Source organism: Schistocerca piceifrons, chromosome 3 (assembly GCF_021461385.2).
Source record: "Schistocerca piceifrons isolate TAMUIC-IGC-003096 chromosome 3, iqSchPice1.1, whole genome shotgun sequence".
Lineage (NCBI taxonomy): Eukaryota > Metazoa > Arthropoda > Insecta > Orthoptera > Acrididae > Schistocerca > Schistocerca piceifrons.
Window position 1 is genome coordinate 623250963 of NC_060140.1, and position 18899 is coordinate 623269861.

The window sequence follows — 18899 nt, forward strand, 5'->3', positions numbered from 1 at the left end:
ATAACAGTTTCCACAACGAAACTTTGTTTCGAAACCTGGCATAAAATCCAAAGAGATTCTGGTCGTATGTGAAGGATGTTAGCGGCAAAAAACAATCAATGCCTTCTCTGCGCGATAGCAATGGAGGTATTATCGAAGACAGTGCTGTCAAAGCAGAGTTACTGAACACAGCCTTCCGAAATGCCTTCACAAAACAAGATGAAGTAAATATTCCAGAATTCGAATCGAGAACAGCTGCCAACATGAGTAACGTAGAAGGAAATATCCTAGGAGTAGTGAAACAACTTAAATGACTTAATAAAAGTAAGTCTTCTGGTCCAGACTGTATACCAATTAGGTTCCTTTCGGAGTATGCTGATGGATTAGCTCCTTACTTTACAATCATATACAACCGTTCACTCTACGAAAGATCCGTACCCAAAGACTGGAAAGTTGCACAGGTCACAGCAATATTCAATAAAGGTAGTAGGAGTAATCCACTAAATTACAGGCCCATATCGTTAACGTCGATATGCAGCAGGATTTTAGAACATATCTTGTGTTCGCACGTTAAGAATTACCTCGTAGAAAACGATCTATTGACACAAAGTCAACATGGGCTTAGAAAACATCGTTCCTGTGAAACACAACTAGCTCTTTACTCACATGAACTGTTGAGTGCTATTGACAAGGGATTTCAGATCGATTCCGTATTTCTGGATTTCCGGAAGGCTTTTTACACTGTACCACACAAGCGGCTCGTAATGAAACTGCGTGCTTATGGAATACAGTCTCAGTTATGTGACTGGATTTGTGATTTCCTGTCAGAGAGGTCACGGTTCGTAGTAATTGACGGAAAGGTCATCTAGTAAAACAGAAGTGATTTCTGGCGTTCCCCAAGGTAGTGTTATAGGCCCTTTGCTGTTCCTTATCTACATAAACGATTTGGGAAACAATCTGAACAGCCGTCTTCTGTTGTTTGCAGATGACGCTGTCGTCTATCGACTAATAAAGTCATCAGAAGATCAAAAGAAATTGCACAACGATTTAGAATAAATAACGGAATGGTGCGAAAAGTGGCAGTAGACCCCAAATAACGAAAAGTGTGAGGATATTCACATGAGTGCTAAAAGGAAGTCGTTAAAACTTCGGTTACACGATAAATCAGTCTAGTCTAAAAGCCGTAAATTCAACTAAATACCTAGGTCTTACAATTACGAACAACTTATATTGGAAGGAACACATAGAAAATGTTGTGGGTAAGGCTAACCAATGACTGCGTTATATTGGCAGGACACTTAGAAAATGTAACAGACCTACTATGGAGACTGCCTACACTACGCTTGACCGTGCTCTTTTAGAATACTGCTGCGCGGTGTGGGATCCTTACCAGATAGGACTGACGGAGTACATCGAAAAAGTTGAAAGAATGGCAACACGTTTTGTATTATCACGAAATATGGGAGAGTGTTTCACAGAAATGACACAGCGTTTGGGCTGGAAACCATTAAAAGAAAGGCGTTTTTCGTTGCAACGTAATCTTCCCACGAAATTCCAATCACCAGCTTTCTCATCCGAATGCAAAAATATTTTGTTGACACCGACCTCCATAGGGAGGAACGATCACCATGATAAAATAAGGGAAATCAGAGCTCGTATGGAAAGATATAGGTGTTCATTCTTTCCGCGCGCTATTCGAGATTGGAATAATTGAGAATTGTGAAGATGGTTCGATGAGCCTCTGCCAGGCACTTAAATGTGATTTGCAGAGTATCCATGTAGATGTAGACGTAGGTAACGGAAGACTCTCAATTTCGATGATTTCATCCAGTCACTGAAGACGATCTCCTTCGTCTGGCAGGTAGACTACATTATGCGTGCTTGATCAGTGGACTACGAAATCCAGTACTCCCTGACTGGTCATATCACTTTACGAAACTCCTCATGTTCCAAATACAAATGATCTTCATTATTTTTTCCGAACTTCCGAAATAATGTTCGATACTTAAAGGTCGTCAAACCGTTAAAAGAGTGTTGGATATATTTTTACCATGCAACAAGATCACGCATACCCCAAGAGGACAACAAACTACGGCTCCACGAGCTATAGATCGAGTAAGATCATCCAAATCTTTTATTGTCACTTTGCAAATACTCTAAGCAGGGTGGTCAGTAACAGTCTGAAAAGTTTGTAAGGGTGTTGCAGAGTTGTGTTAAGAAGCGACTGTTCACAAAAAATTCAATATGTTACGCCGTTTCCGAGTTCATTGGCATTTACGTTTGCCACTCACGTCGTTTAGTGTGCAAATTCAAGCGGCCTGCCAGAGACGATGTCGCCAAACTTGTTCTTCATATGGTTTCCTAAAAATGAACAATAACGCTGTACAAAAATAGCACATAGGACGGGAGCCAACGATTGGACCCGAACCAAAGGCTGAGAAGTCTCGTGCGCTATCATGTACGCTATGAGAACAACTTATAATTGTATCTGGCGGACTGTTTGAATTTTCGCGCGTAACTGCCTCACTGGCTAAATCGATACAGACCAAGAAACTTACGTCACTGATTTCATGTAGTGTTGATATTTGCGATCTGGCTCATTGTAAACTCATTGTAATACATCTGTGAGTGTAAATAAAGAGCCGGCCGGGGTAGCCGAGCGGTTCTAGGCGCTACAGTTTAGAACCGCACGATCGCTACGGTCGCAGGTTCGCATCCTGCCTCGGGCGTGGATGTGTGTGATGTCCTTAGGTTAGTTAGGTTTAAGTAGTTCTAAGTTCTAGGGAACTGATGACCTCAGAAGTTGAGTCCCATAGTGCTCACAGCCATTTGAACCATTTTTAGTAAATAAAGGGCTGTGGAACAGTGGATTAATTACTTGCTATTGACATCACTGCACTGAACCACACGAAATTATTTTTAACATATGTATTTGTAGTACTTTGTTTATCCCATGACTTAATGTATTAATTATTTATCTGTGTGCTGTGTAAGTTATATCGCGGTTTTTCCTCTCATTTATTTAATTTATTTAGCTAATGCTTCATGATACTAGATAATGTGTAATTCTGAACTTCCGTTTGATCCATTATATCTCTCCATGTATGTAAGACAACAGTTGTTAGATCTGACCTACATAATGCGGTTAACAAATCTTAGGAGGCAAGTCGCTAGGTTTGAAAACTGCTCATAGACGGCCGTAATGGTAGATATTCTAAAGACTAATAAAGGCATTTAAAATAAAAAATGGGAGCAGGTCCTCGGGAGAAGAATAATGTCATTGAGTTATCTGGTGTTTTAATTAAGTTGCAGAGACAATGACATTATTCCCAACTTCGATAAAATTTTGTTCTATTATAAGTTTGTAGGCTTCCACGACCAGTTTAAGTTTGAATACAGTCATTTTGGGTGTTAGTCTGCGTCATTACGTATTAGTGTTTTGTAGTGACGTGGCCTAACATCCAAAACGATTTTCTTCAAATTGTGGACTATTCTCAACACCGCTAATGTGAATAGCATCAGAAACAAATCATATCTGACATTGCTAGAAGAAAGGATTTTCTTTAGTTTATTGAATTATATTCTATTCCCATAGAATGGTGACCTTTTCTTTGGACTGAGAAATGAGAGCAAGACATTATTCTCTCTGTTGCGACAGGGTGCGGAGCGTGACAAGCTTTTCAAAACATGTACACCTATAAACTCGTGTCTACGCTGAAATGTGCCTGTCAGAGGGCTCATCGAACGAATTTCACTCTGTAGTCTCCTGTTCCACTCTCCGACTGCTCGTAGAAAAACGAAGACATATATTTTCAGGATAGCTCTAATTTCTCTTATTTTATTACGATGATCATCTACACCTATGGAAGCGAGCGCCAACAGAATATTTTCGCATTCGAAGGAGAAAGTTGCTGATTGAAATTCAGTGGAAAGATCGCCTTTGTTATAATGGTTGCCACCTCAAATTGGGTATGATATGCATGACACTCTCTTCCCCGTTTTGCTATAGTACAAAACGAGCTGCCCTTTGAACTTTCTCGATATCCTTCTCCAGTCCTCTCTGAGGACGAGCAAGAATAGTGTTGAAGTCTCTTTGGTGAATTAGTAGCATCTACTAAGTGTTCTTCCAACAAGACGCAGCGTTTGGTTCGCCTTATCCACAAAATGATCTACAAGAGGCAGTCAAATATAAGCAGATAGAAAAATGTAAGTAAACTGTCTATTATTTCAAAAGTAATCGCCATAGCAGTTAACACATTTATCCCACTGTGAGACAAGATGGTCAATGGCTTCACGGAAAAGTGGTTGCGGTTTCCTGCAGAACCATGGTCGTACTCAGGCGTGGAGCTCTTTGTCCAAATCAAATCGACGACCACGTATATCTTTCTACAGGGCTCCAAAAACGTGGAAATCGTACGTGGAGATATAACATCAACGAGATATATATTTTTTTATTACGAGTGGAATATGAACGTGTGGAAAATTACGTAACTCAATAACATGCATTCAGTTATGTAATTATTTCTTAAAAAGATGATATTATGTAAAACAGAGACAATATTTGTTTCACATTCTTTGTTAATCTATGTCATTCTTCTCTTTTGTTTTGTACCCTTTTGTCGTCTTCTTCTGATGCACGTTGCCGACGCAAGACACGAATCGATTTGAGGTCTGTTGAATGGAAAACAATTAATGTAAAATTATTGTACTTTTATGTTCATTTGCTGGTAACAACAGAGCCAAATGCGTTAAAATTATTTATGATTAATTATTGAAAATTCACTTCCTGTTTTAATTATAGTTTTGTATTAATTGTTTTATCATAGCTGCAAGAAGCGCAGCCATTGTTAGTTGTTAGTTGCGATTATATAGCAACTTCGTCTGTAGTTCTAGTTGATAACAGCATGGATTTGTGTTAAACTAATTTGCAAAACAATTTAATAATTTTTTATAGTTGGCATCAATTTAAATGATTAATTATTTATTGAGCAAAGGAAAATCTTAATTAAAAAAGAAATCCTCTATCTTTTGTTGGCCGCCATCTTAACTTTTATCACAGCGGCAAATTTAAATTACTTGAAACTGCAAACAATATTCCGATGTGTAAGAAACAAATGTGCACCGGTGGTACTGAACTCTATTTATAAAAGAAAAAATTAATCGGATCAGACTGCATTTTCTAACAACAGTGCTGATGGTATTTATTGCTGAACCAGATTTCATTGCTGATGAATGAGGCCAAAATTAAACTACGCACGAATCACGGAGAAAAATATTTCTGGTAGCATAGGTCAGTGTTGTGTGCTGGTGGTATTCTGTGGTTCCTTTTCATGATCAATTTGCTAAGAATAATTAAATCCATCGCCGGTCGTGGTGGCCGTGCGGTTCTAGGCGCTGCAGTCCGGAACCGCGGGACTGCTACGGTCGCAGGTTCGAATCCTGCCTCGGGCATGGATGTGTGTGATGTCCTTAGGTTAGTTAGGTTTAAGTAGTTTTAAGTTCTATGGGACTGATGACCTAAGATGTTAAGTCCAATAGTGCTCAGAGCCATTTGAACCAATTAAATCCATCGAAGACAAAAATTATAAAAGCTCTGATGTACGATCTGTAATTTTAGTGATATGAACACAACTTACAGTCAACATTATTACACTACGTCAGGTGGAATTCTTGTGCAATTTGAACAAAATAATTATCCGGGAGAAGTTGTAGTATGAATAATGCCTTATACATGTGTATAATACAGTCAGTATAATTTACAAAATCAAATCAATGCAACTGCTTAGAAAAAAAAAGCCAGAGTGAATTCAAACCGCTGAATAGTATAGAGTATCGTATCATCCATATTCATTGCATTTGTCCATGTTGATGATACACAAAAACCGCCACAGAGAGATCGAGACAGTAGGCGCGCCGATACTCATTAAGAACATAGACGAAGGTAGGTGGCTTGAGTCACGAGCCTGGTGGTGACTTCAGAAGATTAAATACAGTTGGGAGAGCACGGTATGGAACGAGTCATCAACAAGTGGCTCGAGAGCACTAGAATTATGCCGTACGTGTAGGTCAAAAGGAGTTAATGACTCCCCTATGAGGCTCTACAATTTTGTGTCTTCATACTTATATTTAAATATATTATTTCGTTGCATATTTATATACTTTGTAAGGACAAGTGTCGAATGCACCCAACGAGCTGGGCATTTCCACACATTAAACCTGTACCTACGTATCGGAAGTTGGTTCCATCACCAAATTTAGGTTGAAGCAGTGACTGATGGCAGTACCATGAAGTTTAATATAGTTTATCCTGTTTTCTCATTAACTGGTAGTGTATAAGAAATTCGTGGCGAGCCTAGAGGAAACCATGCTAGCACCACAATAAATTATTTTTCATTGATCGTATTAAGTCGCGAATTTGCGCTGTAAAGTTTGAAGGTCGTAAAGCGTCTTCGGTGGAAGAAAAATATGGATGGTGCTGTCTTATTCCATTATCACATAGCGTGGCTGTGGGTCGGAATAGTCCCCTCGGATAGTATCATCGAATCATCTGGAAATTAGGATGGTGTAAGTGTTAGAAATTCTTCTATTTGTACCCTTCGCGTCGTATAGATTGTTAGTTCTCTTATATTTTTATACAGATTGCCAACTTACCGCATTTCGGGAATGTCACCACCCACACATCGTCAGGGAAGACTTCGAAGTTCGTGAAGCGCTGCCACATGTCTGGGTAGAGACTCGTGACGACGGAACGCGATGGCGTGACCCTCCACAGCGGCGACTTGAAAATCCCAGGGCAGGCAGCTGCCACCCGCAGACCAAACTCGTCCTGCAGCTTCTCGAACTTGGGCTCGAACATCGTCTGCAGCACAAAGTACTCTCGTTAGTCTCGCTTAGTAATTCCTTCTCCGTGCACTTTATCCTATCAGTACTCATCTATACAGGGTGTTCCATAACTTTAGCGACATGATTATTTAGATATTACAGGGTACAAAATTTAGTACCTGGATATAAGGGACTTCGGTTCCGAATAAATGTTTACTTATTTATTGACATAGGCAAATTTTACTTTACAGCAACAGCAGCATATCGTACCGACCATCAAACTGACAAACGCGAATCGCGGTGCATTTTAGAACGTTTTTTGCTCGTGTATCATGTCGTTTCTGGAAACCCAGAATCTACTCTGTAGGAATCAACATGGATTCCGGAAACAGCGATCGTGTGGGACCCAACTCGCTTTATTTGTTCGTGAGACCCAGAAAATATTAGATACAGGCTCCCAGGTAGATGCCATTTTCCTTGACTTCCGGAAGGCGTTCGATACAGTTCCGTACTGTCGCCTGATAAACAAAGTGAGCCTACGGAATATCAGACCAGCTGTGTGGCTAGACTGAAGAGTTTTTAGCAAACAGAACACAGCATGTTGTTCGCAATGGAGAGACGTCTACAGACGTTAAAGTAACCTCTGGCGTGCCACAGGGGAGTGTTATGGGACCATTGCTTTTCACAATATATATAAATGACTTAGTAGATAGGGTCGGAAGTTCCATACAGCTTTTCGCAGATGATGCTGTAGTATACAGAGAAGTTGCAGCATTAGAAAATTGCAGCGGAATGCAGGAAGATCTGCACCGGATAGGCACTTGGTGCAGGGAGTGGCAACTGTCCCTTAACATAGTCAAATGTAACGTATTGCGAATACATATAAAGAAGGATCCCTTATTGTATGATTATATGATGGCGGAACAAAAACTGGCAGCAGTTACTTCTGTAAAATATCTGGGAGTATGCGTGCGGAACGATTTGAAATGGAATGATCATATAAAATTAATTGTTGGTAAGGCGGATACCAGGTTGAGATTCATTGGGAGAGTCCTTAGAAAATGTAGTCCATCAACAAAGGAGCTGGCTTACAAAACACTCGTTCGACCTATACTTGAGCATTGCTCATCAGTGTGGGATCCGGACCAGGTCGGGTTGACGGAGGAGGTAGAGAAGATCCAAAGAAAAGCGGCGCGTTTCGTCACAGGGTTATTTGGTAAGCGTGATTCCGTTATGGAGATGTTTAGCAAACTCAAGTGGCAGACTCTGCAAGAGAGGCGCTCTGCATCGCGGTGTAGCTTGCTATCCAGTTTTCGAGAGGGTGCTTTTCTGTATGAGGTATCGAATATATTGCTTCCCCCTGATTATACCTCCAGAAGAGATCACGAATGTGAAATTAGAGAGATTCGAGCGCATACGGGGGCTTTCCGGCAGTCGTTCTTCCCGCGAACCATACGCGACTGGAACAGGAAAGGGAGGTAATGATAGTGGCACGTAAAGTGCCCTCCGGCACACACCGTTGGATGGCTTGCGGAGTATAAATGTAGATGTAAATGTTAATGTAGATGTATTAAATATGAGCCACTGCATAAACGGAATTACGATTTTCCTCAAATTATTTTGTGGGATTAACTATTTGTCGAGAATTTCGGTCAGCTTTCTCTAACTGATTCCATCCAGTCTCTCGTAAATTTCTGTCCAGGACAATAAAATTCTTCCAATGAGGGTGGCGCTTGTTGTACATTTGTTCGGCTTTCCGAGCGTAACATCACGGTGCACCATGTATGAAGAGTATATCTGTTAGTCCTTATGGAGAGTAATGCACCATCTGCCACAACCAGTGCTGAACTGTAAATTGTGGTCACGTGCGCTTGGAAAAATTACTGATATTTGTTATGAAACACAAGCGTTTGAAATCACGTGCCTCACATTGCTCACAAAAACCATCTAACGCCTGTAGTATTCCTTATGGCTATTGGTTCCACAAGAAAAATACTCGATTGAGGATCCTCCACCCTCTGTAGTCCGCAGCTCGTGGTCGTGCGGTAGCGTTCTCGCTTCCCGCGCCCGGGTTCCTGGGTTCGATTCCCGGCGGGGTCAGGGATTTTCTTTGCCTCGTGATGACTGGGTGTTGTGTGATGTCCTTAGGTTAGTTAGGTTTAAGTAGTTCCAAGTTGTAGGGGACTGATGACCATAGCTGTTAAGTCCCATTGTGGTCGGAGCCATTTGAACCACTCTCTGTACTATTTAGGCCCTAATTTTTGGGACATCTTATACACATTGGCGTTACGCAGTATTATTTTAACTATTTTGACAATCAAAAATTCTTCAAGTCAATAAATTCGCTATGTCATGAAGCAGAAGCGTTTACTCTGCAACGCGGTTGACATAATCATATTCCTATTACCACCAATATGATCCAAAGAGGTTTAGAGAAATCATACTTCTTTCACATAACAGAGTTTACGTCTCCACTATATGTTAGAAACACCTCCCTATCAAGTTATGGGATAAACAAACTAAACGAGGTAAAAACTGAGTTGTGCATTGCACTTACCCATAACGTTACGGACATCACTGATACGACATATCTCTACCGTTTAACAGAAATATTTCCTGTGATGAATTCTGTATGACAAGTTGAAAATGTAAGTAAGACTGATAAGTCTTTTACTACCAGCGCACTACCATTTGTGATATTTGAAAACACCTCTCGTATCGACTCCAAGTTTCAAATGGCTACTGGTTAATGCCGATATCGTTCAAGCCCTCAAAACACCTTCCAAGAAGGTATGAGAATTCAGCTTTTCTTCTAGTATTACTACCCCCACAGCACGGTCGAAAAACCTCTGTATAGTGTGGAACCAATCGAGAGGAATCAACCTCCATTTGTCCAGTCATCGAGTCGACATGTCTTTTGACGGTGCCATTGATATTACCAGTGTCTGCGAAAGGCAGTTAACCTTGTTCGAGCTCAAGGCTGGTACTCACTTTTCACATCTAACATGTGTGACGCTTTACCAGGCTATTGTTGCTTTTCGTTACTTTGTCCCTGGTTTATCAAACCCCATTGCATTCCACAGAACTGCTTTCCTGAGAAGATGATTGTTTTAGATGCTTCGTGTTTTCTTTCTTTTAGTGTTTCCTATAGGGGATCTGAAAACATGTTTTGGGAATTGCAAGATGTCATTTCCTTGGGACAGAGAAACGTTCTGCGATATTACGTCCGCCGTTTGAAATCTCATCTGAAATTTGTTGTTAGGTGTTCAATTAATAGCAAATTCTGTGAGAATTCATGGCTCGTGTAGACAAAGAAAGGGTGAAAATGTCTTGAAAATTCTAAGCAATTTTCAAATTTCGAGGTGCCAGTAAAGTAACGAATTAAATAGTATACCTAAGCAACATACAACGTTACCGTGCTGCCTTGAGCTATGCATTCCTGACTGAACGCCGTAGGGTTGTGGCTAAGTGTGACCAGCATCACTCAAGGGTTCCGGTCTTGTCATTATCATACAGTTCTTGACTGTATGATTCTCTCCCCAGCAAATCGTTGCAGATTATATCATCTACGCGACGTGAAGCAGATAACACAAGTTATCAAGCAAAATAGCTAGGAACAAGTAAATCATTGATTCTCTCTTCCGTGACGGGACATAGGAGATCAAGAAAATATCCATAACTCACTTTCAGAAATTTCTCTTGAATCAAATAAAAATGATTTTATTTCCTTCCGGACACTTAAAAAGGTGAAATAGTAATGAAGAAGGGTAGAATATTCGTGAAATTCAAGAAGCGCTCACAAATGGTATTGTCACTACCCAGTGCGTCACGGACGATAATTATTGGCCGTTTTAATTGTTGCCAAGGCGTTGTGGATATATGTGTGCTACTTTAACGGACGGATAAGCACATGAAACTGTCTTATAACGTCAAGAAACGTATCTAGAAGAGTTCTGCACTTGTAATCTGAGTCCTTGACGGGACATAGGGATTCGGTCTACAAACACCACATGTGTCTTTTGAAACGATTCTTAATTTCAACAGACGCAGACATTTTCTTTCTTAACTGCATGTCATACACTCTTTAGTGATATTCTACTTCATTCATTTATTACACATAAGCACTTCAAAGGACTGCAGACTTCGTTTACTAGCTGCTCCATTGATAGGGATAATCATTAGAGATTTGTTCATTACAGATTTCCCCTGATCAACTGGAGTTTATCATAAGATGCTGAAAATTCACACATGTAAAGGAAAAAGTCTCTGGTGGTTACATGAAGGATATTCTAAAGTCCAGAAGATGCGATGGAAGCATCGAGAGACAGTGTCTTTTACAGAAGAAACAACCCACATCTATGCAGGCAAAGTCACGCTCACAGCCTTTAGTGTCCAATGCAGAAACTGATGGACTTCCTAGCAACATGTGCTGTTTTCACTGTGTGAAATTCTGGGGCAGAGGGGGAGCGGTGGGCGGCAGGCATCCAAGAGGTGTCATTTTCAACGAAGTTTCTCAGGCTTCTGCAATATCTCGCAACCCACGGCTTTCCCGAATGGAAACACTTTGCCGCCAGTTGGAAATTCACCCGCATTTCTGCACAACAATGATGTTAGTTTAGAGTACTTTCTGAAGCCACAGTATGGCTTTTGCAGCAAATTACCGACTTCTAAAAGCTTGTACAATGTAGGGCGCCTGCATAAGTAGACATAGACCAACATCTGTGCCACATTTCGTCATTATCAATACAACAGTGGGAGATCAGAAGAAATAGTCAAAAAACGCCCCTCGAAAACAGTCCGACAGCAGCAAAGACAGTCAACCACAGACGCAAATCTCTCATTCTTTTCGTTCTGTACTACATGATTCACGATCTCGTCGACAATCTACGATAGAGATTCACAATCGGAGACTTAATTTTCTCCTAGAAAATATACTTTTTAAGCTTTTTATGCGTTATGAGTATAAGTGGATCGCTTCGTTACGGTACACAACTGTAACAGAGTCGCATTTTCATGTATTCCTGTCTTCAGACATTCAGACATTAGCAACTGCTGTCGTTTACAGGTGAGGCACTGAATCCACCATAGGCTACGAACACTGTGAGCTAGTTGCCACAATACGGTTACGACGAGGCAGTAGTAGGACAAGACAGATTCAACGTCAATGAACCTATTGTTCTCATCTCCCCGCCACCTCCCCCTGTATCCGCCTCCTCCCGACACGTGGCAAAATCACAGAACAACAGGGCAGGCACGAACTCAGTGGGCCTCCTCCCCGTCCGTCGAGGCCTATAATCTGTAGTGAGATGGAAAATCAGCAGCAGAGGTATCCTGCTTAGAAAACAGCGGTAAATGTTACTATGATATAGGTGACACATGTTTCAGTGATGGAAGCAACCTGTCGATTTGATAGAATGATGTTTCTTCTGAAGCGAAGAGACATAAATATTATTTATTTCCCGGCATCATGTCACTCTTTTCAGTTCTGAGCGCACAGTGAGCACTTACAAATGACTAGAAAATAGTGTATCCCGCCAAGTATGAGGGCCTGGTGAGAGATTTCTCCTGATATCTTGCAGTGCGCGTGTAATACAACTGACATGCGTTTCCTTCCTCATGAAATATCTCGGCCGCACTCTGTAAGGGCAATGAAGACGCCCCAGTAGCATTTTCAATGGTAAGTGTTTGATCATCCACAATAGAACCAGTTAATGCCTCCTCCGGAGATTCATCTCTGCTCACGTGAATAGCCAACTATCAAGACAACATTTTGGCACAGACAACGAGCTGTAGACCAGTGTAAAGATCTGGCGGAAGAAGCCGGCGGCTGCCTTCTATGACGAGACCATGCGAAAGTTGATAAACGCTACGACAAATGTTTAAGTCGGAGCGGCGACTATATTGAGAACTAGCTGAAAGGTGTAGCAAACTGTTGCAAATAAAACATTTTTGATTTTCACGGTGATTTTATTTTGCGGCCTTTCCGACCATATTTCCCGAATAGCCCTCGTATTAATCCACATGGGAACCAGGCTGGCCGGCCGATGTGGCCGAGCTGTTCTAAGTGCTTCAGTCTGGGACCACGCGACCGCTACGGTCGCAGGTTCGAATACTGACTCGGGCATGGATGTGTGTGATGTCCTTAGGTTAGTTAGGTTTAAGTAGTTCTAAGTTCTAGGGGATTGATGACCTCAGATGTTAAGTCCCATAGTGCTCAGAGCCATTTTTGAACCAGGCTGACGGGTAAACACTCGAAACAACGATGAGTCCAATACGTGTTTTGTATGCAGGTTCTCTCGTAGATTCCTGCAAGTGAACCTGAACCCAGAATATGATTTGTATGTACTTCATTGGGTCGTCCCAGACGTTTCCACCTAGGCATTTTATGGTGCCCCAACCGCTCTTATGACTGCTCCACGGATACTCGACGTTGACTACACAATAGAATTATAGTCCACATTGAATCCATTTTCTCTCCATAATGTTTCGTGAGAAATTACGTCGTTTATTTTTCATCACATATTCTGCGTTAGTATAATGACTATATTAAACCCTTATGCAGTAAAGCGACATCGGTAGCAGAGCGTCATGTACACACAACGGTTTTGATTACTGTGAGTCGCCTTGACAACTCTAGAAGGTGGATTTCTATACTAAAAGACTTGAATGCGTTGTTCTTACAGCAGACCGAGAGTAATGCAACGTATGTATATGCTTTGTACTGGAAAAGAGGTAATCTTTGGCCAGTTACAAGTTAGAAAAATACTGCAGGCAGTGCCGAACTTCACAACAAATCTGTAGTTACGCGATATTGGAGGTGCGGGCTATAACCGTATCCTAGATTTTTACAAGACCTTGAATCACTTAAGGATAACACACGCAGAACAGCGAGGTATGTGAAGATTTAGTGTATTCTGCGTTTTTTCTCACATGCTACTCGAGTGAAAAGGACTCCGATACTGGATTCAAGCGGGAGGTGGATATATCTCTTCCGTCTACTGCAATACGCTCTAGGTAATTTATTTAATAGTGATCTGCTCGAGTCTATTCAACACATCGCCACATTTTATTAAGGCTAATAACAAGACATACACTTATAGGTAATGTAACTATCCTCTCTTAGCACATTCTCGTAAAATCTATACGAAGGACTCTCCGCCGTGTCGAGCTATTGCCAAAATTGCAATGTAACAACAGGAATATAACTGCTGACGGCAACATCACTTCCTTTTCAAAAATGAAACAAAGACGAAAATACATAAGCAATTACGTGTTACTGTTTAAGAAACGTAGCCTTTCAAGTTGCTTATGTATAATCATTTTAAAATAAGCGTGTTGTTCATTTTTCCCGCATACTATTCAATTGTGAAAGGCGCATGTGCGAACTTAATTCCTGCCTAGTTATAGTAGTGCGATTTGCATTTTGCATACATTACCTAATCAAAAATTCCACAGCGCTGCGCTGGCTCTTTTTTGCTTTCTTTCTTTTTTTTTTTTTTTTTTTTTTTTTTTTTTTTTTTTTTTTTTTTTAAAAAGGAAGATAGGCAGAGGGAGAGAGAGACAGGGCCTAACACCACAACACCACACTGGGCTGTAGATAAGACCTACCACAGAGCATAAGGCGAAAGCGTGTGCTTTAGGAATGAGACGTTGTTATTAACGAGCCATGATCCTTAAATATTGTCCCAAATGGCGTTTTTTCATATAAAGTAATCCAAATGATCTGTGAAATAAACTGGACAAAAAGTAAGAAATGAAAACAATGATTTCCCTTGCAAATAAACTGACTCGACGCTGCACGTTATGTGACATATATTTACATCCTTTGAAAACCTCCGTCCCCCACTCCTCCACCCCAAAAAACCGGAATTATATCTCGCAACGTGTCATGCAGGCGATAAATAATTCTAGATTAGATCTGTCCTGCTAGGTATTTGCAGGTATTCTACGGCGGTTTAATGTCAATAGCTTACTGTTTTTTCATCATTAGAGTAGTAAGGAATGTGATATACAGCTTTCAGCTTCCATCAACATGCGAGTATTACGGAAATGTTCATGAATTGAACTGGGGTTCCCTGGACGAAAATATACATTCTTCTCGTGAAGCATCATTGATCACATTAAGAGAGCAGGAATTTCCGGGTCTGCAGTACGACTGTATTGCTAAGAAAGTGCATTTCTTGAAGACAATAGAAGAGAAAATTGGCTAGTATGGATGTCTATAGGCAATCATTTTTCCCTCACTATTTGCGAGCGGAATAGTAAAGGGAACGGGTAGTAGCTATACAAGAAACCATTCACCAAGCACTACACGACAGCTTGAGGAGTATGCCTGTAAAACTAGTTGAGCTCTACAATTTAGGAGTCATAACTGGAATTAACGTCATGATCAAAACAACATGCCACCCTGCCTCTGAGGACATGTTGGAGTCTGAAGAATCTCATCGGCCCCGACCTGCCGTACAGCTATGCACTTAGGCGAATGCAGTTAGCACCACCAGATATTTCTAAGATGCCTTGGGGTTCTGTAAGTATTGTGGTAATAAGCGTTGACCGTGAACTGCCGTGTGGTCCTGGTGTGTAAGTGTTTACTATACGGTTTAACGGATCTAAGGAGATGACGAACTGCACCATCCCTGATGCTGGTACTACCGAGATATACCATCAATAGCAAGTCGATCAACCACGTCCTTCATGCTCAGACCTCCGACCATGTTTTGCTGTGGATCACAGAGGTGAGATGCGACTTCTCGAATCTGTTGCCGGTAAAAGGCAAGTTTGGTATTTTCCGTCTCGATATGGAATTTCGAAGTGTGTTATAACACTTTAACGTGGTTCCAGATTCAGGGGGAAAATGTTTTCCCAGCTACAATTTAGCAAAAAAATGGTTCAAATGGCTCTGAGCACTATGGGACTCAACTTCCAGACTGTAGCTCCTAGAACCGCTCGGCCACCCCGGCCGGGTATAATTTAGCACCTACGCATAATAATCATGTAGTCTGTGTTACCAATGTCCATCTGGTTTAATGGTATGTAAGCAAAACTATACACAGATAGAGAATTACTCAAGTAGACATTGCAGATGCGTAACATTAAGTCTTCTCCAACAAATATCAGTGTGCTCACATACCCGTAAGCTGCTGCAATTTACGCGTTAAACACCGCGAAGAAACGCACTTGAAAATCCTGCAACTGACTACTGAACGGTTCTATTGCCGCCAACATACATTTCGCATAGACAGGACCGAAAATATGGCTAGCACGGAAGCATATAGATAGACTTATTTCCGTAGCTCCACTTCCGAGACAAGCAGGAAAGGGAATGACTAGTTATAAATATTACCGTAAGTTACGAGGCAATACACGTTGACAACGCAGTATGTGACTGAATTACTACAAAATGAAGACATCATGACGTTGTCTTTAAGCGTACCCACCTCCCAGTACTTCTTTTTTTTAACTTAACTGATTTTCTCAAAAGCTCACGTTTCCATTCTAAGATAGTATAGGCGTCCGCTGCGCTGGGTCTTCCTCGCTATTTACGTGAACTTTTTCTTGATGACTGGGCAGAAATTTTTGTAGAATTATAAGTGATACCATTTACTCCTGGGCTCCTGTGTTTTCGTATGATATTTATTTATTTATTCTTCGGACATTGATTCTGACGAAGTAGTTGCCCAGTATTTTAGTGCGATTGACATACAAACAGACATGAGGCATCTGTGCTATTTTTGTACAAAAATTGATCGTTCTCCATGCAGCCTTTGGAAATGATCTTTGAACCCTTCCCACCTAACAAATGCATTCCTGCCGACAGACAGGATATCACCTATACAGCGTGTTCGGAAATGCCCGTTAAAAATTACTATAACTGTAGAGGTGAGTGAGCACAAAATATTTTGAACAGGAACCCATGTTCTGAAAGGTACTGTTTCCGTGCTGCAGCCGTTTGAAAATATGTCTACTAGGAAGGTATGCAACAAGGTAGTCATGGTGGGGCGTTGTTACGTCGGATCGGATGATGTCATTTGACGTCTTTTCTATCTCTCTGACCTGGTCCGAGATCATGCAAGCGTCTGTGAATGTTACAGCAACATGGTTGTATCACGTTTACAGAATACATCGACATGATCCTTCTGAATGGCAAAGCTCACGGTAATGGTATAGCTGCTCGTAGTCTTTATCAAGACCGTTCTCCACAACGTCCGACATCATCGCATATCCTTTTCGCCACAAGTATGAAACGGCTTCGAGGAAGGATTCCTTCACCGTCAGCAGGTGTGACTGTGGCGCTCCAAGGAGACATCGCACGTCCAAATGGGAAGAGGTCGCACTGTACTCGTTGAAACCCTTCAATGGGTCCACGGGCACTTTCTTTGGCTATTACTGAGTGGAACTGCAAAACAAGTGATGTACTGGGTCCCGCCTAATCAGTTACTTGTAAAAGTGGTCGTTTTACCAACATGTTTCCAAATCGTTGTAGCACTGACACGGTATGTTTCCGGACATGGGTTCCAGTTCAAAATATTATCTAATCACTCCCCTCTACAAGCCCTAGAAGTTCGTAACGGGAATTTCCGAACACGCTGTATATGTTTATTCACTTTCTTCTTCTTGGTTTGTCCGCAGCTCGTGGTCGTGCGGTAGCGTTCTCGCTTCCCACGCCCGGGTTCCCGGGTTCGATTCCCGGCGGGGTCAGGGATTTTCTCTGCCTCGTGATGACTGAGTGTTGTGTGCTGTCCTTAGGTTAGTTAGGTTTAAGTAGTTCTAAGTTCTAGGGGACTGATGACCTTAGATGTTAAGTCCCATAGTGCTCAGAGCCATTTGAACCTTCTTGGTTTACGAGGAAGGTGGTAAATGCTCCACTTCTGATCTGGCTGGTGGCTGTAAACGCTGCATATGAGAGGCGTATTAAGGTATGTCGCTCTTGCAAACGAATATAATCCAGACATAGTGAACATAAGACATAGAAAATTATAAAGAAAACTAGCCAATCCGGCAATGCTGCAATGCTTCGTAATGCTAAATTTGTATGCCAATTTGATATACATCCAAAACACCTTCCCCCTCTCTCTGCTCACCTCCTCCTCCCCTGCATCGTTGTCCATCTTCTCCTCCTCCACCCCCCCCCCCCCCGACCCCTCCCCTACGCTCTTACTCTCTCTGACCATTACCTCCTCTGTCCTCTCTGACCTGAGCCTTGTTTATTGTTATCCTGAACGAAACCTTGATTGGGGATGGAAGTCGCCTAACTACACTCCTGGAAATGGAAAAAAGAACACATTGACACCGGTGTGTCAGACCCACCATACTTGCTCCGGACACTGCGAGAGGGCTGTACAAGCAATGATCACACGCACGGCACAGCGGACACACCAGGAACCGCGGTGTTGGCCGTCGAATGGCGCTAGCTGCGCAGCATTTGTGCACCGCCGCCGTCAGTGTCAGCCAGTTTGCCGTGGCATACGGAGCTCCATCGCAGTCTTTAACACTGGTAGCATGCCGCGACAGCGTGGACGTGAACCGTATGTGCAGTTGACGGACTTTGAGCGAGGGCGTATAGTGGGCACGCGGGAGGCCGGGTGGACGTACCGCCGAATTGCTCAACACGTGGGGCGTGAGGTCTCCACAGTACATCGATGTTGTCGCCAGTGGTCGGCGGAAGGTGCACGTGCCCGTCGACCTGGGACCGGACCGCAGCGACGCACGGATGCACGCCAAGACCGTAGGATCCTACGCAGTGCCGTAGGGGACCGCACCGCCACTTCCCAGCAAATTAGGGACACTGTTGCTCCTGGGGTATCGGCGAGGACCATTCGCAACCGTCTCCATGAAGCTGGACTACGGTCCCGCACACCGTTAGGCCGTCTTCCGCTCACGCCCCAACATCGTGCAGCCCGCCTCCAGTGGTGTCGCGACAGGCGTGAATGGAGGGACGAATGGAGACGTGTCGTCTTCAGCGATGAGAGTCGCTTCTGCCTTGGTGCCAATGATGGTCGTATGCGTGTTTGGCGCCGTGCAGGTGAGCGCCACAATCAGGACTGCATACGACCGCGGCACACAGGGCCAACACCCGGCATCATGGTGTGGGGAGCGAT

The 18899-nt window shown here is 42.4% G+C and overlaps 1 protein-coding gene across 1 annotated transcript in view; it reads right to left on the minus strand.

Annotated features, from left to right (window-relative positions):
* Positions 1-18899, minus strand: part of LOC124788347 (luciferin sulfotransferase-like) — a 379183-nt gene that overhangs the window by 263617 nt on the left and 96667 nt on the right. The window contains exon 2 of the mRNA XM_047255607.1: positions 6631-6838. Coding sequence (XP_047111563.1) covers positions 6631-6835 — 205 coding nt within the window. The 5' untranslated portion in view covers positions 6836-6838. The remainder of the gene's footprint in view (positions 1-6630; positions 6839-18899) is intronic.